Source organism: Diorhabda carinulata, chromosome 4 (genome assembly GCF_026250575.1).
Source record: "Diorhabda carinulata isolate Delta chromosome 4, icDioCari1.1, whole genome shotgun sequence".
NCBI classification, from domain to species: domain Eukaryota; kingdom Metazoa; phylum Arthropoda; class Insecta; order Coleoptera; family Chrysomelidae; genus Diorhabda; species Diorhabda carinulata.
This window is the reverse complement of record NC_079463.1, coordinates 17459327-17485256: the sequence shown is the minus strand read 5'-3', so window position 1 is coordinate 17485256 and position 25930 is coordinate 17459327. Positions and strand designations below refer to the sequence as shown.

Genomic DNA, 25930 nt, shown 5'->3' with positions numbered 1-25930 from the left:
ATAACTGTGGTAATTCTAGAGCTAATACATGCAAACAGAGTTCCGACCGGAGACGGAAGGAGCGCTTTTATTAGATCAAAACCAATCGGTGGCGGGCTCGTCATCGTACAATTTGGTGACTCTGAATAACTTTTCGCTGATCGCGCGGTCTCGCACCGGCGACGCTTCTTTCAAATGTCTGTCTTATCAACTGTCGATGGTAGGTTCTGCGCCTACCATGGTTGTAACGGGTAACGGGGAATTAGGGTTCGATTCCGGAGAGGGAGCCTGAGAAATGGCTACCACATCCAAGGAAGGCAGCAGGCGCGCAAATTACCCACTCCCGGCACGGGGAGGTAGTGACGAAAAATAACGATACGGGACTCATCCGAGGCCCCGTAATCGGAATGAGTACACTCTAAACCCTTTAACGAGGATCAATTGGAGGGCAAGTCGTTGCGGTTAAAAGCTCGTAGTTGAATCTGTGTCCCACGCCGCAGGTTCATCGTACGCGGTGTCAACTGGAGTGTCGTGGGACGTCCTGCCGGTGGGTTAGCTCGCAAGGGCAGCCCAACTCAATCCCGCCGCGGTGCTCTTGACCGAGTGTCGAGGCACGTTTACTTTGAACAAATTAGAGTGCTTAAAACAGGCCAAAATTTTGCCTGAATTCTGTGTGCATGGAATAATGGAATAGGACCTCGGTTCTATTTTGTTGGTTTTCGGAACCCCGAGGTAATGATTAATAGGAACGGATGGGGGCATTCGTATTGCGACGTTAGAGGTGAAATACTTGTAACGTCGCAAGACGGACAGAAGCGAAGGCATTTGCCAAAAACGCTTTCATTGATCAAGAACGAAAGTTAGAGGTTCGAAGGCGATCAGATACCGCCCTAGTTCTAACCATAAACGATGCCAGCTAGCGATCCGCCGACGTTCCTCCGATGACTCGGCGGGCAGCTTCCGGGAAACCAAAGCTTTTAGGTTCCGGGGAAAGTATGGTTGCGAAGCTGAAACTTAAAGGAATTGACGGAAGGGCACCACCAGGAGTGAAGCCTGCGGCTTAATTTGACTCAACACGGGAAACCTCACCAGGCCCGGACACCGGAAGGATTGACAGATTGAGATCTCCTTCTTGATACGGTGGGTGGTGGAGCATGGCCGTTCTTAGTTGATTCCGATAACGAACGAGACTCTAGCCTGCTAACTAGGCGTATTTCGACATCCCAAAGGGCCGTCGGTATTGAGTTTCGGCTCTTGCCGTTCGCGGTTTTTACTGTCGGCGTATAAATAATTCTTCTTAGAGGGACAGGAGGCTTCTAGCCGCACGAGATTGAAGTCTGTAATGCCCTTAGATCAGAATCAGCGTGTCCTCTCTGGGCGAGCGGCCCGCTGGAACCACCTTCGTGCGAGGGATTGGGGCTTGCAATTTTTCCCCGTGAACATATATATATATATATATATATATATATATATATATATATTTTACAAAATTCGAACAAGTTTCGAATAATTTTTAAAAAAAAAAGAAAAATATATTTCATACGTCTATAAAATATATCTACATATATAAATTTACAGTAAAAATTACGAAAAATTTTTATCATAGATTAGAAGGCGTCGACGACGATGACGACACGACAATATTTTATAAACGAAAAATATATAGTTTATTGAAACGTCGTCTGTTGTCGTGTCTGTATTTTTATAGAGAAATTTTATTTCATATTATATTATTACATAAATTTTTTATCGATTTTAGGTATTACAAGATAAATTCGACGAGATTATATGATGATTATGTGATGAGACATTTTCATCCGGGTACCTAACTGAAACTTAAGCACGTATACGTATCGATTCTCTCGATATGTTTTAGAAATAATATTTCATGTATTATTTCGAAGGTGTTCGAAGATTTACGCCCGACCGTCGAAATTTGTATAAAACTTAAACCTCAAGATAAGGAAACTGTAATAATAAAGAGGAATATATCGTGCGAGATATCTGTCTGTGCGCGCCTCGTTTGTAATAAAACATGTGCAGCACTTAAAATTTATCAGGTATTTTAAAGTACGATTATAATTTCTCTAAAAATACTTTCGAATAATTTCCATATATATATATATATATATATATACATATATATATATATATATATATATATATATATATATATATATATATATATATATATATCAGGAGTCACAATGTGACCAAGGAAAGCGACTTGTTTCGTCAGAAATTCATATTTGTCTAATTGAATTTTCAAATTTGCCTTTCGGAATGTTCCAAAGATTGCAGCAATGTAAATCAAGTGTTCTTGAAGGAACTTAGAGAAAATGATGACGTCGTCCATATAGACGAAACCAACATTTGTGGAGAAAAGGTCGGAGTATGTTATCCATCAATTTTTCGATACTGGAAGGTCCGTTTTTAAGACCAAATGGCATTCGTAAAAATTTTCGTCCTGGACGTCTGGATGAGAATTTTCGTTTTCGAAATTGTCATTTGTATCGTTAAAGTCTAAAGTATCGTTAGGGTTGAAGTTTTCATTTTGATGGGAATCGACGTGGAAGTACTCATTGGTTGGTTTCTAGTAGAAATAGTTTGTACACCACTGATTGATTGTGGGACATTTCGAGAAGTTAGAAAATTTCTTTGATGTTGTGGATCAAGGGGGTTTGGATTATTTTCAAAAGAATTGCTGGTGGATTATTAAATGTATGGTTATTAATTAATTAATAGAGGCTAGTCTTCTATTTTGTTGACTCCTCAAAAAGTTCATATATAATTGTTGATTTTTATGATTATCGTAGGCGATACATTTTTGCAGGGCTTCATCGAGAGAATTTATTTGAAAATGTGATAAATATTCACAATATGGCTCGTTAATACCAGTGCAAAACGTTTTGAGAGCAATATTTTCAAAGTATGGGGTTTTGAAATTTACAGTTTCTATATTATCATTAAGAGCTATGCGTTGAAGCAAATCATTTAAATTATTAGAGATTCTTTGGTGATATTGGTCATAGGTCTTATTATCGTACTGAACTACTACAGCGAGGCCCTAGAGGACTGACGTGGAGAAGGGTTTCGTGTGAGCAGCCGTTGCACACAAGTCAGTCGATCCTAAGCCATAGGCAAAAGCCGATGTTGATGTGGTGTAGCTTTATTTACGTACATATAAAAATACACACTAATAAACGTATAAAATCCCAAAAGGACCTGGAGACGCCGTCGGGAGATCCGGGAAGAGTTTTCTTTTATGCATAAGCGTTCGAGTTTCATAGAATCCTCTAGCAGGGAGATATTGTTTGGAACGCGAAGAGCACCGCAGTTGCAGCGGTGTCCGGATCTTCAAAATCCAGGAGAGGGCCATGTGGAGGCTCGCGCTGGTTCGTCTCCTAGGTGAAGAGCCTCTAGTCGACAGAATAATGTAGGTAAGGGAAGTTGGCAAATTGGATCCGTAACTTTGGGATAAGGATTGGCTCTGAGGATCGGGGCGTGTCGGGCTTGGCGAGGAAGTGGGTCACGGCTGACGTGCCGGGCCTGGGCGAGGTGAAGTAATTGGAGTATCTCTTTCCTTCGGTTGGAGTTTGTGATGGTTATGGATCCGAGTTCGGTTCCGTGCCTAAGCCTCCCGCGGAACCGTCTTGCTGCGAGGTTCCATATTACCTTAATCGGTATTTGGATATCCTCTTCGGCCGCCATTCAACGGTCAGCTCAGAACTGGCACGGAATAGGGGAATCCGACTGTCTAATTAAAACAAAGCATTGCGATGGCCCCAACGGGTGTTGACTCAATGTGATTTCTGCCCAGTGCCCTGAATGTCAAAGTGAAGCAATTCAAGCAAGCGCGGGTAAACGGCAGGAGTAACTATGACTCTCTTAAGGTTTAGGAACTGTAGCGGAGAGAGTATTGCGACCGGAATTTTAGAAGGCGTTTCGAAAGCTACAGGGCGACCTACACTGTTTAATTCAGAGCCTTTGAAACCCCGGTTGTGAGCTTTTAAAGTTTGCAGCCCCTCCTAATCAAGTTCTGTACACGTCCCCGTGGTAGAGTATAGGTAACACGGTAGAATTTCTTTTGGCGTGGCTAACGTACACGGCGCCCCAGATAGGCTTCTTGGTCTTGATCCAACACGGCAACCTCTTGTCTATTCTACCCAATAAACATTTTTTGTTATATAACAGTTGCCGTAAATATTATATCAATTCATTAAATAACTTAAATGTATATATGATAGTAACCGTAATATTTCTGTTACTCGTATAAACCCCTTAAAGAGCTTAAATGGGGAGTATATAAAGGTTACGGAAAACTTAGGTTAGTAACGCTATATAAACTTAGGTGTTTTAACCAAAAGTAACGGAAACATTTTGGCAACCACTATATAACTACTTAAAAATCCACGGTTGGAGCCTTTTAGTGGTCAAATGTAGTGTTATATATGTTACTGTTACCCTTATAAACATTGCCTATAAAGGTTTTGATAATATTTCTGTTACTCTTCTCGCTGTCAAATATATGTTTTCTCTCACTTGGACACACATTTTCGTTGTTCGCTCTTTTTCTTATTGCGTTATGTTCGATTATTATCAGCAAAATAAAAATTTATAAGATGGCAGATAAATATATATATATATATATATATATATATATATATATATACACGTTACCTATAATGTCGTATAACATTTATCTTAATTAGGCGTTTTTGGCATTGCAGTGACTTAAATTTCATGAGAGAAACGGTTTGTACTGCTAACATGGACAAGATGCCTTGAAAAAACGCACGGGCCTTTCAAATATCGAACAATAAATAATTTTATTTCATAAAAAAAATTATTTTTTATTTTATTTTTAACATAGACGCTAAATAATGTGGCCACAGATATTCGTATAACCACTATTTAATAGGGTGATATTAATTTTGGATTCCATGTTGTTCAAATAAGTTTAATTTTCGTTTTTTGAAGACATAATGAATAATCCCTTTTCATTTGAGTAAACAATCATGGTGAAATCATTGTATAGTAATTTTATAAATAATGGAAACCTAAAAATCAGTTGTTGTGATCTTATATAACCGATAGTAATGATATATAACTTTGTGTGTTATATAGTAGTGTTTAGAGTTACTAGTAGTGTTGAAATAAAACTTAAAGCCTCCAAGGATCTCGTATATAATTAAAAGTAACATACGTTACTGAAAGTGTTGTTATATAATTAAAGTTAGGCAACCCGCGCATCGCGTTTTCAATAATTGACGTGCGAACAGCTGAGTTTTAAAGAACATTTCAAGTCTGACAATGGTTTAACACATGTTTGATATAAAACATAACCTTAATTTAACTAAAAATAAAACGTTTGCTATTAAGAGTATTAAGTATAAGTTTTAAATATTTTAAAAGACATTCAAATGTCTTTTAAAATTGTGCAAACTAAAGAGCCGGGGCACAAGTTGCCATCTTTAACAATTTTCTGGCACTTAACACTCTTTTCTGGCCCCCTGTCCAAAAGAGAAAGCTTATTCCCAAATTAATATGTGACGGCAATTCTAGGCCCCAATCAGATTGGGTGCCTCAGTCCTGTATCAGAAAAAGGAAATTCAGTAATGGTCCAAAATTCGTCCCTTGAACTTTTGTAAATTGGCAAAGCATCCATACTTAAATTGATTGAAATATCTGAAAAAGTCTGCATACTCTGATAACACTGCTTGGTGAAACAATATTCAAGACCTTGTTGCCAGTAGTAAACATCGCCCACTGGTTGTAGTAGAATATTTGTAGGAGTCTCCAGTAATGTTCTCGTTCCCGTAAAATGTTTGGTAAACAATTATTAATTATTCTTATCACTTCCTTCAAAGCCCGATGTGTTATGTTAAATTCGTAACCCCAGTTTTTTAAATCATATCTTAACTGTTCATTTTTTGTGCATTCTAAATCCTCCTCGGAGAGAGGAGACAAATCATCATCCTCAGCAAGTTCTGTCAACCACTTATTAAGTCTGCATTCGGCGGTAGTGCAGTCATTCAAGGGCCGAAGATCATTTTCTGCCGTGGTTGGCGTTGGACTGCTATCATTTTGTTCTGTAATTTGAGGGATATCTGGTGGCGGAAAAAATTCATTATTTATCTGTCTAACAGTAGCAGTTACCGGTACACAATCTACGATTCGTTTAAAATTTTTTGTCACTTTCCGCCGAAACGCAGAGCTGTGCTTTATTTTTTTCCAATTTCGTAACATAGCGATATTTTACAATAATAAATTAATGTTTATTACACTGCTGTTGCTCACTGCTCACAAACAACTGGTGTTAGTACTGTTAGTATTAACTTTGTATCTTAATAATATATTCTTATTCGACAATCGACACCGCCAACCATTTTGTCAATCGTCATCTGTAATAAGTTTATATATATAAGGGCAATTGATTTTACTTAAGGTAACCGATGTATATAAAAGAAATGGTTGTCCTTAACTTGGTTACCAAAAGTTTTTTAATAGGATATACAAACACTAATAATCCCCAATTTTTTTAATTGTGCTTAGAAACACTATTATATAACTTAGAGCCTATATAGTTATATAATTAAGGTAACGGAAAACCTTATATAAATTTGTTATAAACACATTGGTAACAGTTACTACATGTTTTATTAAATGGTGATGGAAACAGTTATACCACTTCTTTATATACCAACAAGTTACAGAAATTTTATAAAACCGTAATATAACTGTGTTACTAAAAGGTGATTTTACAAAACTTCGTAACCTTTTTATATAATTTCATTACCTTTATATAGTCTTTATATAACTAGGAATCACCATAAGTTACAGAAAATGTTTATTGGGTAAGAGATTGGGATCATCCGAAGACTGCCCCACGGTCACCTATCTGGCTCCTTTTTCGGACCGTGCCCACCTCCAGACTCTTGGGGGTTTTAGTTTTAGGGATAGTACACCTTCCGACTTTTTATCTAAGTGGTAGACAAGTCTTTTCCTGTCTATACAACTATCCCATAAGAATTGAATTGAACTTGCGACAGACCTAGTTTCAGTCCTAGAACTATGGTCTTGTGCATATGTGGTGAAACTTTCGCCACTGATACTGGGCTTCAGACCCATTTAAGACGGCTACGCTGCCAGGGTGCACCCCTGGCTCACGGTAATATTTGCTCCGTATGCAAACAAACATATAAATCTTACGCTGAACTGCGACAACACATGCGGAGAGTACACCCCGTGGAGTACAATGAGGAGCTTGAGAACCTCTATGAAAAGCCTAATGCCCCCGTTGAATTCGAGGATGAAGATTATATAGAAATGGCCAAACATGAACTTTCCTATACTGGCCGTTTCATCAATAAACATCTCCAGAGTATCTATCCTAACCGCACAATCGACTCCATCAAATATAGACGAAAACAGGATAGATACAAGGAACTCCTCGAATTCCTCAGAAAAGAAGACAACATCGAGGCCCGCGAAGACGTTCTCGAACAACTGGAGAACGAAAACGCGCGGCCCCACGAGGAAGCAGAGGGTGATGTAGTGGAGTTCTCTCTTCTCGAGAGTCCTAGAGATCGAGGCAGGGACTCAAGCTTTAAAGATCGTCTAAGTCTTAATCCGAATGCTGAGGAGTTCGTACCCATTGCGATAGAACACCGGCATAATACTATCTCTACGTTTCTATATAATTACTGGCACGCTAATGACGGATGGAAATCTTATGACAGCACATTATTCCTTTACTCTTAATTCACCAACCTAGACCGCCATAGGGAGTGAGAAAAGAAGTGAATGAATATACTACTGCTCTCTTCAACGAAGCAAGAACTGGGAAGCCCAAAACGAAGGCAAACGGAAACCGCAGGGCCCCAATCTTTAATAACAGGAACCATGAGCGTTCATATAAATATAAAGTCGTCCAACGACGATATCGATCCGATCGAGCCGCTTTGGCGCGTGATATCCTAGACGGGAAACCGCTCTGGTGGGACGATGTACTACCTAACATTGCGTCAATAGAGTCCGAGTACAGGGGCATATTCGGAAGTCCCTCCCTCCTAGAAAACGTACCAATCTCAGATCAGAAAGAGGAACATTACCTGGACCAGCCAATTACAGAGTCAGATATCCTCTGGACCATTAACACATCAAAATCATGGGCGGCTGGTCCAGACGCAGTGCCCCTGCTAGCTCTTAAAAAGGCTCCTGTGAAGAGATTGGTTCTATTATATAATGTCATGTTTCTCTTTGGAGTTACTCCCGAGGTGATCCGAGGGAACAGAACGACACTTATTCCGAAAGGGGGGACCAACGCTTGATTAATAACTGGACCGATCACAATATTATCGGTTATTGTCAGGGTATTTCATCGTGTCCTTGGTAAGCGCTTCTCGACGTTACCGATACACGCCAACCAAAGAGGTTTCATGAAGATCGATGGTGTCCTGTTTAATAACATCTCACTCCAAACGCTCATCATGGAAAGAAGACGTAGAGTTAAGCCATATAACATCTTGTCGTTGAACCTTTCTAAAGCCTTCGACACAGTATCGCAACGGTCCATCCTGCGAGCTCTGAACAGGTTCGGTATAGACGAAACAACAAAAAGGTAAATAATGGACTCTTACCTGAAATCTTATACCATAGTCTCTGCTGGCAACAAGAAATCAAGAAGAATTAACATCGATAGAGGCGAAAAGCAGGAAGACCCTTTATCGCCCTATCTTTTCAATTTAGTAGTGGACGAGTTGGTTTGCGAGTTAGAAAATGGTGGGTCGGGCATACCTGTCTCAGATGACATGGAGGTGTCAGTACTAGCGCTGCGGATGACCTAGTGCTTAGAAGCAGCTTAGAACTGTTACTGAGTTCTTTGCGAAGCGAGGGATGTAGATTAACCCGACAAAGAGTGTTGCCATATCGGTTAACGTCAACCGAGGCAACAAACACTCTTACGTAGTTATTTGGCCTCTATTCGCGGCAGAGGGTCAGTTCATCCGCCAATTAACACCTCAGGATATGTTTAAATACCTGGGCAGGCGATATGGAGTCATGGGACAGACTCGATCCGCCATTTCCGATCTCAAAATCCAGCTCGATAGAATAAACAAAGCAGGACTTCAACCGGCACAACACTTCTTGTTGCCGCGCATACAAGATCAATTACAAAGCGCCATAGTCACCAAGAAGATTTTGAAAGCCGCTGATACGATCATAAGAGTATCCGTTAGAAAGTTTCTGGGTCTAAACCGAACATGTGCTGATGTTTATCTGCATGCCCCTATAAGAGGTGGCGGCCTGGGTATAACTTGCTTATCCCAACAAGTGCCCGTAATGCCCGTAACGAGTCACTTAGCCATGTATTGCAAAAATGTCCTGCGTCACATTGGTAGAGAATAAGGCGGCACGACCAACTCGTTACGTATACGCGAAAAATTGCCGAGAAAGGATGGGTAGTAGAAGTTGAACCGCACATTAGATGTATCGACGGCGCATTAAAGAAATCCGATCTTGTGTTCCAGATGGATTCAAGAGCCATAGTGTGTGACATTGCCGTCAGCTGGGAGGGACCTAGCTACTCTGAATAAGAACGCCATTTATAGCGAGCTACGCTTCCTAAGTGCCATGACATCCCGATAACCTGGGAAACATTTCGTCGTGGCCCCTCTAGTCGTGGGAGCGCGTGGAATCTGGTGTCGAGAAAATAATATCATCTCTAGTATTCTCGGCTTTTCTAAGCAGAACATCAGATCTTACATTACGAAAACTATTATTGGCAGCCTTTCCATTCATCGCTATTTTATGGCTCAATCTTAAATAGTCTGATGAAACATCTATTCCACCTAAGAAGCCTACATATGATTTTCGCCCGAAGGTGTACTACCATTAGATATAGGTTTACGATACACGGATGGGAACTGCACGCACTGCAACACCACAGAAGACCAACGACATATAATAAACATTTGTTCGATACAACAAAGACAGGATGCTTGAGAAACCTTAACAGACAGACTAAGACAAAAACAGATGACATACCCAACCCACAACCCTCAGACATTGACATCACAGACAGACAAATGATCGGATGGATAAATGAATGAGGGGAAACTATGTTCATGGACGACAACATACAGACATCGACAGAATGAAGTAAGCGCGGTGCTGGGATGGGTTCTCTTGACAGTGGTTCCGACGGGATGGCGTGCTGGTTCTTGGCCTAATGCCGAAAGGTGGGTGGGCCCTTACTCTCGCTGTCTGTTGCCCATACCCTACGAGGTGTGGACCCCACACAGCGGTGGCATAAATCACAGTACTCATGTCCCTATCCACTATCTAGCGAAACCACTGCCAAGGGAACGGGCTTGGAAAAATTAGCGGGGAAAGAAGACCCTGTTGAGCTTCACTCTAGTCTGGCATTGTAAGGAGACATGAGAGGTGTATCATAAGGGAGATGGCAACATTGCCGGTGAAATACCACTACTTTCATCGTTTCTTTACTTACTCGGTAAAGCGAAAGGCGTATTCTCGAGCCAAGGGTAGGGCTGTTGATAAAATATCGATATATCGATATTATTATTTCGAGATATCGATATTTATTACTAATATTTTTTTGGACGATATATCGATTGTTCGATATTGAAATATAGATATCGATGGTCGATATTCTTTTAAAAAAAATTTTTTTTTTCGTAATTTATTTAATCTACAAAATCATCGTAAATTTAATCTACCGTATTTTATTTATGTAAATTAAGTTAGCCGACATTCAATAATTATTAATTTTTTTTATTAATTAAAAATTAGAATTAGAAAACTATTTTTCAAAAATTCCAGGTATAATTTTTAAAATTTTCTACTCGTGAAAATTTTTGATTTAATTTTTTAAAAATTATTATTTAATAAAATAAATTATACAAATTTTCAAATGTTGTTTGTTGTCGCTGTCAGCTTTCACAGCTTAGCATAGTTAGTATCTTTACCTCTAGGCTCTATGTAGATTAGTCTGTGGTTAACATTGAGTAAAGTTAAAAAGAGAGGTTAGGAAAAATTACTGTTTTATTGTAATGTAGCGGTTGACGCAAGTGTTTATTCATATTAATTTATTAAATATCTAGTTACATACAAATAGTTCAGTAGCGAAAAATGTCTTCTGCGACCAATTCTTCCATTGTATGGACGTATTTTAAAAAAGTTGATGCAAGAAATGTTTCCCACAACTTATGCGGGAAAAATTATAAAAGCAGCGGAAATACAACCAATTTAGCAACCCACTTAAAAACGAAACATCATCATGTATATGCCCAACTAACTATAAAAAAAAATACAAATATTAAGACAGCCACGATTCATAAAGCAGACGAAAACAATAATATGGCGGTAGCGTTGTTACCATTATCGAGACCACATACTGAACTTACTGAGAGTAATAGCTTCTCTGACAACCAAGAGGGTCTAGTTAGTCAGGTAATGTTTTATTTGCAATATATTATAGTGTAAATTTACAATTATGTTCTATAAACTCTAAAATCTCTAGATTTATGTATTAGGTTAACCACCAAGAGGAGGATACTCAAAGCTTAAATAATATTTCGGTCTTTTCAAGATGACCGAAATTAAAACAACAAACTGTTTTGCAATTGTTTGAAAACAGTGCAAGTTATGATGGTTAATATATTTAAATTTGTTATGGTAAATATAAATTTTATACTTGAACTTGTTTATTAATATTTTTTTAAATTTTAGATGGAGACGAGCGCCATATTGCAATCACCCAAAGTTTAGTCTACATGATCATTAAGGATAATTTACCCCTTTCTTGTGTTGAAAAAGAGGGACTACAACAATTTGTTCGTACAACATGTCCCCGGTATAAATTACCATCAAGATTTGAAGTAAATATGTTAGATCTCTCTAAAGTTTCGATTCCTAAAAATCGTATAATATGCTTTTGAAATGTAATACTTATTACAAACAATTGTTTATTTTTAGGTAACTGATTTAATAGAACAAAGATATAGTACAACAAAAGCTATACTAGTTAATCATTTACAAGAAACAAGGTACCTTACCATGAGTAGTGACGTAGCTACAATAACAAACTCCACAAGAAGTTTTCTAATCGTTACAGTTCACTTCCTGAATGTTGCTGATGCGAGTCTTACTGCCCATTACATGACAGGGGTAAAATATTTTTGAATGTCTTATCGAGTTTTTTTTTAGGTATTAATATATATTACATAAAGTGTGCTTACTATTACTATACTGTTACTTTAATTTAAGATTGTTTTGAAAATATAATGAGCGAGTTTTCTATTGATAAATCGCAAATTTCTCAACCGACAGTGGTATCAACATGGTTGCTACCGTAAACTTATTTTTGGGAGCAAAGAAGAGGATTCCTTGTGTTGCGCACACCATAAATTTGATCATAGATGAGGTTTTAAAGAAAAATGAAAGTTTTTTAAACTTAGCTGATCAAATAAAATCTATTGTGACCTATTTTAAACACTCAGTAAGTGCTTCTGATCAATTATGATCTGAGCAACTAGCAGAAGGAAAGAAAGAAGGCCAAATATTGATGCTCATTCAAGCAGTAAATACTCGCTGGAACTCTTGTCTGGACATGATGGAAAGAAACCTAAAATTGTCAATTGTCGCAAAAGTATTGGCATCCAGAACTAAGAATAATGTACCTGATATGGTAGCTACTTCGCAATTAACGATTTTGCGCGATTTAGTAACGCTTCTTAATCCAATTAAAACAGTAACAGAAGATTTGAGTGCCGAGAAATATGTCACAGCTAGTTTAGTTATACCACTAACAAATTTATTAAAACAAGAAATCGAACAAACTAAAACATCAACTGCTATTGAAGCGTCAGTACAAAATGATTTATTAAATGGTATTCAAAGTAGATTAGTGCCTTTACAAGATAACCCTATTTTGGCAAGCAACTATCTTAGATCACCGCTTCAAATAATTACATTTCATGTCAGCATTGGCTGGTGCTAATGCATTATCCGAACTATCAAAAGAAATAATTGCAGAGCACAAAATAAGAGGAAATCGTTCAGCTACAGAAGGCGCTTCTCCACATGGAGAAAGAGAACTAACTTCATCATTATGGGATCGACATGAAGAAATATATATATATATATATATATATATATATATATATATATATATATATATATATATATATATATATATATATCGGATAGAGGTTCGTGTCCGGAGTTTCGGGTGCGTCAACTTACCTCCAGCCTGATTCGATTCGAGGACACTGCCAGGCGGGGTGTTTGATCGGGGCGGTACATTTGTCAAAGAATAACGCAGGTGTCCTAAGGCCAGCTCAGCGAGGACAGAAACCTCGCATAGAGCAAAAGCTGGCTTGATCCCGACGTTCAGTACCCATAGGGAGTGCGAAAGCATGGCCTATCGATCCTTTTGGCTTAAATAGTTTTCAGCAAGAGGTGCCAGAAAAGTTACCACAGGGATAACTGGCTTGTAGCGGTCAAGCGTTCATAGCGACGTCGCTTTTTGATCCTTCGATGTCGGCTCTTCCTATCATTCCGAAGTAGAATTCGCCAAGCGTCGGATTGTCCTCCCATTAATAGCGAACCGTGGCGGTTTTTTGAAAACGCTAGCAGTAGATGAACAACATATGCACGACTACAGAAATAGGGAAAACCGTGTGTAAGAGAGAGAGAGAGAGAGACTTCGTTTTTGCGCATGCGTAAAGTTTCGTTGCGATGAGCGGGAGCGCTGATATACCAGGTCGGTTAAAAGTCTTTGGGTTTTAAAAAATTATATATACCATTATTATTCGCTAATCTTGTAACATAAAAGTATAACGTATAAATAAAAAGAGATTTTTTGTCAATGTAAGGTATCACGCACGTAATCGAGACAGATTCGTTGCGATGATAACAGCGGGAGCCCTAATCTTGTAATATAAAAATCTGCGGTTAACTGATAGCGTCTTATTACTGAAATACAGTTAAAAGTAACGTATACCGGGCGACTTAAAAGTAACATGAAAAAAAAACAACAATAACAATAATAATTATTTATTTAAATCATTGATAACTTTAACTTTATAAAAGTATACAAATTCTCTAAGAGCATTGTGTAACATATCGTTTGGTGTAATAGAACAAAATGCGTATAAAATTTGTAAAGGACTTTCGGAGAAGGTATTTTTACAGAAATCCAAAACATTATAATAATATTCACAAAAATTCAAATTTTCTAACACAGATATACGTTGTATAATTAAATTATTTAATTCTAAAATTTGCGATACTTCTTCTTCATCCATGTAATACTCAACACCATGTTTCTTGACTAAAATTACCTTACTGTCATCGTAATTCAATGGGGTGATGGTACAGTAATCTCCACATGGTAATGAATCAGGTTTGAACTCGTCTCCGGTATGAAAGATCTGTTGTGACATAATTGATATAAAGGTATTCCATTCATAAGTACTGAAAGATATTTTGCTGAACTTAAGATGTTGAGATAAGATAACAGCAGGTGTGAATGATCTTGCAGGACTTATTCCACATTTTACTTCATACCCCGAAATTGGATACTGTGTTGAAAGCAGGTAAATGTTTTCAGACTTGACAGCAGTCTCATAGTTTTCCAATATTCTATCTAACTCTGAACTGTAGTTACTCGAATCAGATTCGATGTCGACAATACCACTATCTTGGGAACTCATGTTGCTAACTGGGTTTGATATCCAAAGCTCACTCCAATTTATAGAGCTCTTTCAAGGTTTTTAGCGCGGCGAACCGGGGGAAAAAAAATCTATACAATATCAATATTTTCTATCCAACTGTTGTGTTTGCTATCCAAACCAAGCCACTTGACGTACATTGTGTTACCCTTTCTTCTGAGCACCTTTTCAACTAAGTAAATGTCTGGATTCGATGTTTTCTGTAGTTCTTCATGATAGAAGCAGCCGCTGATTGGTGTACCTTGCATGTCTTCAACTTTGGTGATTTTGAATAGTTCTGTAGTCCAATTGGGTGTATATCCTTTTTCAAAGACATGCTTTGCCTTGGATATGCGCACAATGTCGCCAACTTTAAATTTTCGTGGACCGGCTATCTTTAAATGACTATAGGTGTTATTCAAAATAGATTTTTCGTTGGATTTGTTGACTTGAGAAGGTTTATATTTTGATGTGGAATGTTTTGTATTGTTATAGTTTTGAGTTATTTCAGGCAGAATATCAATCCATTTGTAGGTGCCATTTAAACTGAAATACTTGTAGAGTTTCGATTTTAGCGTTCTTATAACTCGCTCTGCCATAGAGGCTTTCATTGTACTAAATACGCTATAATGATTTATGTTGTGTTTTCTCATTAAATTTTGAAATTTGCTGTTGTAAAATTCCTTTCCCTGATCAGATTGCAGATTTTTTGGTATTCGTCTAGTGTGAGCGAGAATGTCCGAGAATGCCCGAGTAATCTCCTCTCCGGTCTTCGTTTTTAGTGGGCGTGTCCACACAAACTTTGAAAAACAATCAATGACGACCAGTATCATTTTATGATTCCTATTTTGTGATGCAAAATTCCTCATCTCCGCAAGATCCATTTGCCAAAGATCGTCAAGACCCTTAATAATAGTGCGTCTCCGAGGAAATTTTTTCCGTATCGGTTTGTGGAGTTCGTTTACAAGATGAATTTTTTCTTTAGAATACATATTATGACGTACTACCAGCTAGCTTCAGCTCCAGACTGTTAATGCGGTTAACGGTATTCGTATTCATAACCTTAATATTGTTTACAATGCCCGAAACGTTAGTTTTCATATCAGAGACGGATCTGATATTTTCTGTAATTTCTTTTTGTAACTCACGTATGCTCTCAACACACATGTTAATAGAAGCAGTGAATTCTTTTCGAATAAATATTTTAGCTGCAACAATTGAATCGTCAACGTATTTCTTCGTAGCCATATCCCTAGCTGCTACAGGGGGATTTCGCGAATTAAATGTATCAATTTCGCTAGTTTTATTTTGTAAGTTAGTTATGTGCGCCTGTAATATGGGGATTTTCGTCTTATGAAGCTCATTTCTCATTTCGTTCAATCCTACAGCTAAATCCTTTATATCACGGTCTTGTTGCTGCAGCACCACACCATGTGCTTGAATTAATGGCGAGTTGATAGCACGTAGGTCATTCAACTGCACATCAACATATTTTTTTGTTGCAGCATCACTATTTGTTGTCGGTTCCTTAACATTTTTTCAAAGTGTTGGACGTCGAAACCGTCGATGCTATTGTACAAGCGTATATACCAGATAAAAATACGCAACGCATCTTATATGGCCTTGTCAGAGATTTCCATGCGCCTTGCGGACAATTAAATATGTTCGCCAAATACATGATGAATGGCAAATGTAAAAAATTTTATCCCAAACCCTATAGAACCCATACTTCCCTACACATGGGTGATAATAAGAGACCAGAATACAAACGTCCCGACGATGGTCGGACGATTTATGTAGATGCTAATCGTTGTCGGGTAACAAATAGACGAATTGTACCCTATAATGCTTATCTATTGAGCAAATATCAATGTCATATTAATATCGAAGTGGTAGGTTCCCTCTATACGATGAAATATCTACATAAATATATACAAAAAGGCTCAGACTCTATAACCCTGCACATCGGTGACGGTAATAATGATGGGAATACTCGAGCACATTCCCAGCCAACGACTGAATTGCAGCGAACTCCCATCGAAACTTTGGTTATCGATGAAATAAAAAATTATCAAGATTATAGATACGTTAGTACGATGGAAGCGATGTGGAGAATTCTCGAATTTAGAATGCACGATCGCTCCCATTCGGTGTTAGTGTTGCCTGTACACTTACCGGGCGATAGAACAATAATGTTTGAAGAATTAGGAGAAGCCAATAACATTGAAGCGCGTCTGAAATCACGCTCAAAGTTAGAAGCTTACTTTGAATTGAATTCGCACGACGTTGTCGCTCGTACTTACTTGTATCACGAAATTCCTCGAACATTACACCTGAAACAATAAAGAATGCAAATGGCAATCCAGGCATCAAGTAAGTAAGCAGATCGGCTTTATGATTGATATATCGTTGCTCCCGGGCCAAATGGAACTTTTTTTCCTCCGACTGCTCTTATCACGAACCAAAGGAGCGACAACGTACGATGATTTAAAAAAATTGATGATGACGGTACGACGACTGACACGTTTGAAGAAGTATGCCGTAGAAAAAATTATATTCGTCGAACCGACGAATTCGTACGAGATATGAGGGAAGCTGTTCTAAAGCAGCACCCACGTAAAATGCGTATGCTATTTGCACTCTATTGTTGTATCACAATCGATGAGGTTTTCACGGAATACAACGCCATTTGGCATCAATTCTGTGAATATATGATTGACGATTTCGTGAATCTGAAACGTTTCTCGTATCAAAGAGCGAAGGAAGAAGCTTTTAAAGAAATAAGCGAAATATTAAAAAGAAATAGACCACATTTATCTATGGCAGCGTTAGGTATACGTCCTATCCACGATAATAATAGAGGTGGTGCTGCTTTTAACCGTGTTCCCGACATTGATAATGATATTAACTGCGATCGTCATTATGATTATGGTGTAAATTACGATAACGATTTAACTATAGCTTTGCGTCATCGTCATCTTGATAATCAATCTCAAATCTCAATCAAACAATTTTCAGTACGATCCTATAGATCTCAACGTCGATCAAAAAAGGATCTTTCTGGAAATTGTAAAAGTAGTGGCGCAAATCGTTAACGTTCCTGTTCCTCCAGAGCTTATCGATAAAATGAACGACGTTGTTTTTGATGATGAAATTAACAATTCCATCAATAATGTCAATAATCGTTTATTTTACGTCGATGGACCTGGAGGAACGGGAAAAACGTTCTTGTATAATTGTCTTTTGAAAGCTATTCAACAGTATTTCAATAAAAAAACTATCGCTGTGGCATGGACTGGTATTGCTGCCAATTTATTGATCGGCGGTACTACAGTTCACAAAGCTTTCAAATTACCAATTAATATAACGAATGAAACCATGCCGGGATGGCCTTTGGAATCAGAACAAAGCCTGGCAATACTCAATGAAGTGGCTTTGATCGTTTGGGATGAATCTCCTATGACCCCTAAATTAGCTATTGAAGCTGTCGATAGATATTTAAAAGATCCATCTAAAAGTTTTTTACAGATGGGTGGCAAATGTTGTTTATTCGGTGGAGATTTTAGACAGACTTTACCGGTAATTATAGGGGGCCATAAGAAGGACATCGTGAATGCGTGTCTCAAACGGAGCGTACTTTGGTCTTCGTTTACTACTTTCCATCTCAGTATTAATATGAGAGCTAGACATTACGTTGAGAATTACGAAGAATTAGGTAATCGAACTTTCGCCGAATGGTTGTTGAATTTGGGAGACGGTACAATTCAATATGTCACTTTACATCCCAATTCGACAATTTCTGGCATTTTACCGGACGATCTTATCGAAATTCCTCATATGCTTCGTGTATCCAACATCGATCAATTGATTGATTTTGTTTATGGAAAATATTTTAGTTTGATAGAAAATGGCACAAGTGCTATTCTCTGTCCTACTAATGCCGCTGTTAATGACATTAATGAAATGATCTTTGATAGGATGTTGGAAAATGAGGTTAAAGTCTACTATAGCGTAGACGAATATAAAAGGGAAGAAGATGACGATTTTCACGTGACCACCTATCTTCTTAATTAGATCAATTGTGCTGCTTTACCCCCGCACGAATTGAAATTAAAAATCGGCGCTATTGTTATGCTTCTTCGTAATATTGATATCGAAGATGGACTATGTAACGGAACTAGGGTACGAATTATATCTTTGGGGGATCATATTATCGAGTGTGAAATTCGGACTGGGGCTAAAATCGGACGTAAGGTCCTATTGCCTCGAATAAGAATGATTTCTCGCGATACTATGCTCCCGAAAGATATAATTCGCACGCAATTTCCTGTTCGGCTTGCTTATGGTATTACCATAAATAAATCTCAGGGTCAATCATTGACGAAAGCCGTAGTCTATTTAATCGGCCCCTGTTTTACCCACGGTCAGTTGTATGTTGCATTTTCTCGTGTCGGCTCCGCTGATAATTGGAGAACGAAGGTAACCAACAAGGTTCGTTCAAGTTTCGTGGTAGACGATATTTTACTAGAAACGTTGTTTACTTCGAAATTCTAGATTCCTTGAATCGAAATGACAATCGTACCGATAATCGAATTGATGATGTGGCCGTCAAACTCATCATACAACTAATGATACTGACTAATTGTATCATAAAAGTTATCAAATATATAAAATACAGGAAACAAAGATATTAAAGTTGATGATAGTTTTTTTTATAATTGATAGAATATTTTTTAAATTTATTTTCAATTTCTTATTTGATTATTTTCTCTAATAACTTGGAATATTGATGGATAAAAATTGGAACATGTTGAAAAAAAGAAAATTTCCATTCATTATTTAACAAGTCAATATTTTTAATATTAATTTATAAAATTCCATTTTCAAAATTTCAACAAATATTAAGTAATTTTTCTAAATATTTCAAAAAATGATAAAAAGAGAAACTTTTTGAATGATTTTTAAATTGAATATAACTTTCATGTTATTATACAAAAAAAAATATTTCTCGTATATTTTCATCATTTTTAAAACAATATCATCAATATTGTTTTGACAGTTTATACAATCTTTTCTCAATAAACTGTCCGTTATTGTTCTTTTATAAGAACCGTATGTATGTATGTATGTATTGGATACTTCTAATTTAAATTCTTTTAAAGATGATCCATCAAATTGTCAACATTTATCTCTGCCCACATAAAAATTCAGATTATTTACAGTTTTAGAATAAAAATTAGTTTAAAAAATAAGTTTTCTGAAATCTCCGGCAACGAATACAATACAACGATTATTTTCCACATACTTTCAAACAAACCCATATTTTCAATATTTTGGCACAAAACCGAGAAATTATCGAAATATTGTTGTCATCTCTATGTATAAAATTGAATAAATTCGAAACTATGACAGTTATCGTGGTAATTATGGTATCAATCGATTAAGAGAACCTCAATCTCAGTCATCAGTTTCATTGCAATTCTACATTTCTAAACATTCGTGTATTATACAGGGTGAAAGTCGAGACAAATTTTTTTCTCAAAATACCTACATAAAAATTCATATTATCTACAGATCAACAGCTGAAACGTATTGACTAAGGAAAATCGTAAGAAAAACATAGGTACTATCATAGAAAAAATATACCTCTTTTCCTTGATTATGCAAGGCGAGTTATAGAGCTTTGAATTTGAGCTTTTGCAACGGAATTCGACATTTCAAAGGGTCCCTGTGGAATAAAAATGGAGAAAAAATCTTTTGACTCCGATTTCAACCAAAATTTGTACATGGGGGTTAAATGATATAGGGATTCCACAAGAGTTGTCAGTTTCCGGAAAAAAAAATTATGACAAGGGGAAATCCGTGAAAATCCATGAAAATTGAATTTTCGAAAAAACGATAATTCCGATCTGAAAACTAATATTTTTTCTGAAATCTCCGGCGACGAATACATGATATTTGCTCATTTTTCACATCATTTCAAATAAACCCATATATTCAATATTTTGGCATCCGATTGCTTGCAGGAATGCTCATTTGCGGGTGTAAGCTTCGTTCTTTGGAACGATCTACAAGAGACTAATGTTGTTACAGTTGATGTTGGACTTTTATAATCGTTGATAAGTAGACCCATTTTTTTAGCGTTTCAATAGATGTAAAATTAACGTGCTCTTTTCTCCTCGAAAATGTACAGGTATGAGATCTTGATTCAACACTCTTACGGTGATGTTGGTGATTTCGTTTGTGCAGATAGATCGGATTGTTCGGTCGTTCGTTGACTGAACAATGATGAACACTTTCTTACGATCATTCTTATTGTAGAAATAAATTTTCTCACCATCGATATTCGGTATAGAATGATACGAGTGAAACCCCAACAAACCAATAAAGTATTCTTTTTCGGGTTTCAATATTATCGGTGTGGGAGGTTTGAAGGAGAACTCATTTGATGTGGACGTTAAGTTCAACAACTGAGACATGACTGTTGTTTATGAGTGAAGTATATAAATTTAAATAATAATAAAATTCAGGAGAAAACTTTTATTTTTTCAAAAAATAATTACATGTATGACAGTTGCGTTGTGAGCTCACCGGACTATCGACATGCTTACGTTGATCTGGTCTATTGTAATGCACGAAGCAAGGCAAGCAAATTTGCAAGTTGAAATCTGATCGATATTCTTGTGGTAATTTGTGCCAATTGTCCAATAACTCCCAAGGTCTAACTCCTACCAAATACTTTAGAGGAATAGTTTTCAATTCAGCACTTGTAAAAGAGGACAATTGTCTTTCACCAACTAACCACGCCTCCAATGCTTCAGACATTATAGAGGAATTGCAAACACAAATGTCTACAATTAATTTGATTGTAATTTTGGTACTGCTCGTAACATCGTCGCTGTCCACTTTTCGGCAGAGAATCGCGCATGTACACTCCTCGGAAATATTTTATTTCTAATAATTTGGCAAACTTGATTAATTCATAGTCAAACACTGCTCTATTGGGTAGCTTCAATGGTAGTTTTTTTTCAAGAATAATCCATATCCACCTTTAGCGTTCTTCCGCAAATACAGTCCTTTACTTATAGACTCCATAGCTTTATTGTGTCGATGATCTTTTTCCAATTTCTTTTAGGGCATTTTTTGCATCGACCACAGTCTTCGCAATTCCCGCAGCACCACCCGATAACGCTCCTAAAGCTGAGAGTCCAGCAAAAAGAGGGATTAGATATCAACTCAAAAGTATGTAGATAACGAAATAGAATCAAATCGTGAATTTATACTGAGCAACATAAAAAAAATTAAAGATACATTTGATGTAATACATAGGAATTATGATTCAAGGTTTGCTACTCTCAATACAAACATTGTACAAATGGCAATAAAAAAATATGTTGATAATGTTGTTTCAAAGTCAAATACCACACAGATGCACCAATTCGCACAAACGTATCGTACAAAATGTCTAATCAGCTTCAGAGGCATGAAGAAATTCAACAAGAGCTTTTATGTTTTAGATACGGTACGGCGTTTGTATTCCCTTTTGATTGTAAAATTGAAAGCTGTAAACACTAAGCTTCTGATGGGAGTGTTTTATTGAATAATAATATGGAATATCAGTATCATCAGTTAAATGAACTTATCATAAAGAACAACGATAAAGTCGAATTTAAATTGGGCAGTAGAGATTATTTTTACATGGATCTTCTCGTACAATGTAATTTAGATAAATAATCAACCGCAAGCGGTGTAGACGCGAATAGATAAGCGGTGTAATTTAGAGGAATAATCAACTAACCGCCAACAAATAAGTCCCCAAGAAAATTTATTTTGTTATTCGAAATAGATATAACAAATGTTGTCAAGTTAATTGTTCACTATAAATAATGTCTGCAGATAGGATTCAACTTGTTAAGGAATTACATAAACCGATTCGACGCAATTATCCCTGTCGACGAACAATAATTAAAGGTCTTGATGACTTATGGCAGATGGATCTAGCTGGAATGAGATCTTATGCAAGACATAATAGAGGATTTAAAATGATTTTGGTAGTTATCGATTGTTTTTCGAAATTCGTGTGGTCCACTCAAGACGAAAACAGCCGAAGAAATAACTCGTGCATTTTCGAGTATTATCAGAGGCGGTAGAATGCCAAAAAATCTACAATCAGATCAAGGAACGGAATTTTACAATACTAAATTTAATCTCTAATGAAAAAACATAATATCAATCATTAAAGTACGTTTAGTACAAAGAAGCTGCAATTGCAGAAAGAGTTATTAGAACACTCAAAACGAAACTCTATAAACATTTCAGCTTAATTGGGAAATACAAATGGATCGATATTTTACCTCAAATCACAAAGAAATACAACAACACGAAACATAGTAAAATTGGATATAAACCGTCAAAGTAACGAAAAATAAGAAATTCAGTTATTTGAAAATCGCCGGACCTAGAAAGTTAAATGTAGGAGATATTGTGCGAATAAGTAAAGCGAAACAGGCTTTTGAAAAAGGTTACACCCCCAATTTTACAACGGAATTATTCAAAATTACGAAAGTGAAAATAACGAATCCTGTAACGTATTTAATAGAAGATATGAATAGATCACCTCTCAGAGGTTGTTTCTATGAAGAGGAATTACAAAAAACCAAAAATCCCAACATTTATCTCGTTGAAAAAGTATTGAAGAGGAATCGTAATAGAATTTACGTCAAATGGTTAGGTTTAGATAAAAAACATAACGGTTGGATATACACTGATGATGTGGTATAGAAAAGGCAACCAATCAGAGAAGTTCGGGAGCTAACATAAATTGAAAGGCATTAGTTTGAACAGTCAACAAGTGAGTGTAGTCAACATGAATCAAGATTCTGGGTATTATAGTGAAGATAGTGAAACTAGTGTTACATGTACGGATGAAGAACAACCAAATTACGATCGTGATTTGAATCAAATTCTACTATATTACGAAAATGCAATAAGACAAGAAAAACATTATTTATCACATAGAGTTTTCAATGTTGGTCGATTTATAGTTGGGTGTAGCCTTAGCCCTGCCAGAAATTTTGCACCTGTCATCATTTTATCAACATTTATCGGAGCTGTGGAACCTATCAAAATGTCCTTCAATACTTTCGAATGGGAACATGTCTTAGATGCACTGCGTATAAGTAAGGAGGAGTATTTCAATTCTCCAGATAACAAAAGTCCTATCGATTCTAATCTCTTGTACCAAGATTTTTGTCAAATGACTAAAGTCATTTATGATAATCAGAAATTTGTTGAAATTCGCCGACATGATGTAACTTTTGTTCTCGACGAAGAAGAAGAAGTTGTGGAAATTTTACGTCTTCAAGAGAATTTGCTTCTGTATCACCTTTCAATTTTAAATAAAGTGAACTTTTGTGATTTTTATTATAATATTGTTAATTTATTGAAGTCATTTATACCAAATCCAATGTGTGGCTTTTCCAATTGTATAGATTTAATGTATGTCGTTTGTGATATTTGTTCTGACAACAGTTTAATAGGGAGAGCACTTAGAGAGTATCTGTACTATTACAAAATCAAGCATCACCGCCATACGTCGCTGCTGCTGAAAAGACATTTAATATTTGGCAACAAAATTCCAAATTTACATTTAAACGAGTAACGATTCCCATGCCTTCGCCTGATATAACTATTACTTTTGTGTCTAAAAAACATCAATTTCGAGCTAATTGTCAAGGTAATCGATATTGTGCCTTCAATTTTGATGGTCCTGGTAAGGTGTTAGCTCATGCTTATTTTCCCTCCGGAGATGGATGCATAGAAACTCATCTTGATAGTCAGGAACGATGGAATTCCAATATCGATGGAATTGTACAAGACGACGAAAGTAGCTTCTTTATGGTATTAGCACACGAAATCGGCCACACCTTAGAAATTGGTCATAGTGACGTCCCAACTGCAATAATGTACCCGTGGTATCAGAGAAACATAACGATACTCAATGAAGATGATAAAATGGCGCTCGAATATTTTTATGGTCCCACACAAAAATTTATACATAATCCATGCAACGACAAATCAACGACGACGACAACGACTATGCAACCAACACTTCATTCAACGTCACATCCGGTGACCAATATTTGTGATATTAACTGTAGATTTTATGTTTCTTGCATCGACTCCATCATTCCCAAATTTCCGTCTTTACATTGATTTCAACAGATTTCTATGGAAATTTGATTTATTTGACATTCATATACCTTTACATTCTGGATACGTCACAGATTATCTTCCACAGAAGATTCAATTCGAACCAAAATCACACATTCTTGTTTGCATTTAATAAACTTACCGGCGCACATAGATCGTTTTTCAGGATTTAGGCGGCTAAAATTATTTTATGTGATATTTATATTACAAAATAGTTACATAAAAAGAATTCTGTATTTGGAATAACTTATCGAAATTATTTGTTGGTGGACGGTGGTACTTGTGATGTTTTATCAAAAAATATTTTATTCGAGATGGTAGTTGATTTCAAAGTGTTTTTTAGTATTATATTGAAAATACGTATGACATACTGACGGTTTTCCCCAAGGAGGGACAGGTGTCTACGTTTTAGTAATACTTTCAGGCATGTATCATTAAATAAAACAAAGTTTATTTTGTTCTAATAAGTAAGTAAATATATTATATTATTAAAAGGATCTTTACATTCGTTATACAATATTAAAGTTACATAAGCTAAATAGATAATCACTAAAAATAATCAATCATACATTGGAGACTTATTCATATACATTTAAACTTTCGCCTCTTTCATCAATTTCCATTGGTCGGTTTGGCTCAGCAAGAATTAATAGCTGCATTGTCTAAGGCAAAAATAATTTTGAAGCGGTTTTTTTGTCTTTCTCATGGAACTAATAAATGGGTCGGATGTTAATAGTAACCTATGATAAATATCTAAGTTGCATTCTTCCCTCGAAAACTTGCGAGCAAAGTTTAGGCGATAAAACCTAAAATGTTTATTGCGGGCCTCAGCAGCTTCTTCCGAAAGTTGCCCTATCGGCAACAACGAATTTTCTATTATTGAAGCTCCATGAATTAAGACCTTATGCATCGTTGGAGTCATAGGATGCCAGCCATATAACTCAACATATAGTTTCGCAGTTTCCATGGCGTACTTATCATATTTTGCTACGTCAATC

General features: G+C 36.6%; 2 protein-coding genes and 1 long non-coding RNA gene across 3 annotated transcripts; all 3 read left to right on the top strand.

The window, feature by feature from the left end:
• The first annotated feature begins 4704 nt into the window (after positions 1-4704).
• Positions 4705-13035, top strand: LOC130893342 (uncharacterized). The gene is made up of 3 exons (XR_009059191.1): positions 4705-11682; positions 11737-11885; positions 11983-13035. It is a non-coding gene; the product is annotated as an uncharacterized LOC130893342 (long non-coding RNA).
• Positions 13036-16381: 3346 nt separating this feature from the next.
• Positions 16382-17065, top strand: LOC130892998 (uncharacterized). The gene has a single exon (XM_057798759.1). It carries the CDS (start codon positions 16382-16384, stop codon positions 17063-17065), a length of 684 nt encoding a protein of 227 aa, XP_057654742.1.
• Positions 17066-17341: 276 nt separating this feature from the next.
• Positions 17342-18794, top strand: LOC130892997 (uncharacterized). The gene is made up of 2 exons (XM_057798758.1): positions 17342-17653; positions 17739-18794. The coding sequence occupies exons 1-2, from the start codon at positions 17342-17344 to the stop codon at positions 18792-18794; spliced, it is 1368 nt and encodes a 455-aa protein (XP_057654741.1).
• The last annotated feature ends 7136 nt before the right edge of the window (positions 18795-25930 follow it).

What these genes read in the sequence shown, in the direction of transcription:
- LOC130892998 (XM_057798759.1), top strand. Translation starts at nt 16,382, where the DNA reads ATGTTCGCCAAATACATGATGAATGGCAAATGTAAAAAATTTTATCCC.
- LOC130892997 (XM_057798758.1), top strand. Translation starts at nt 17,342, where the DNA reads ATGCGTATGCTATTTGCACTCTATTGTTGTATCACAATCGATGAGGTT. An exon ending in ATCGTCATTATGATTATGGT is followed by an intron (nt 17,654 to 17,738) that starts GTAAATTACGAT and finishes AACAATTTTCAG; the next exon opens with TACGATCCTATAGATCTCAA.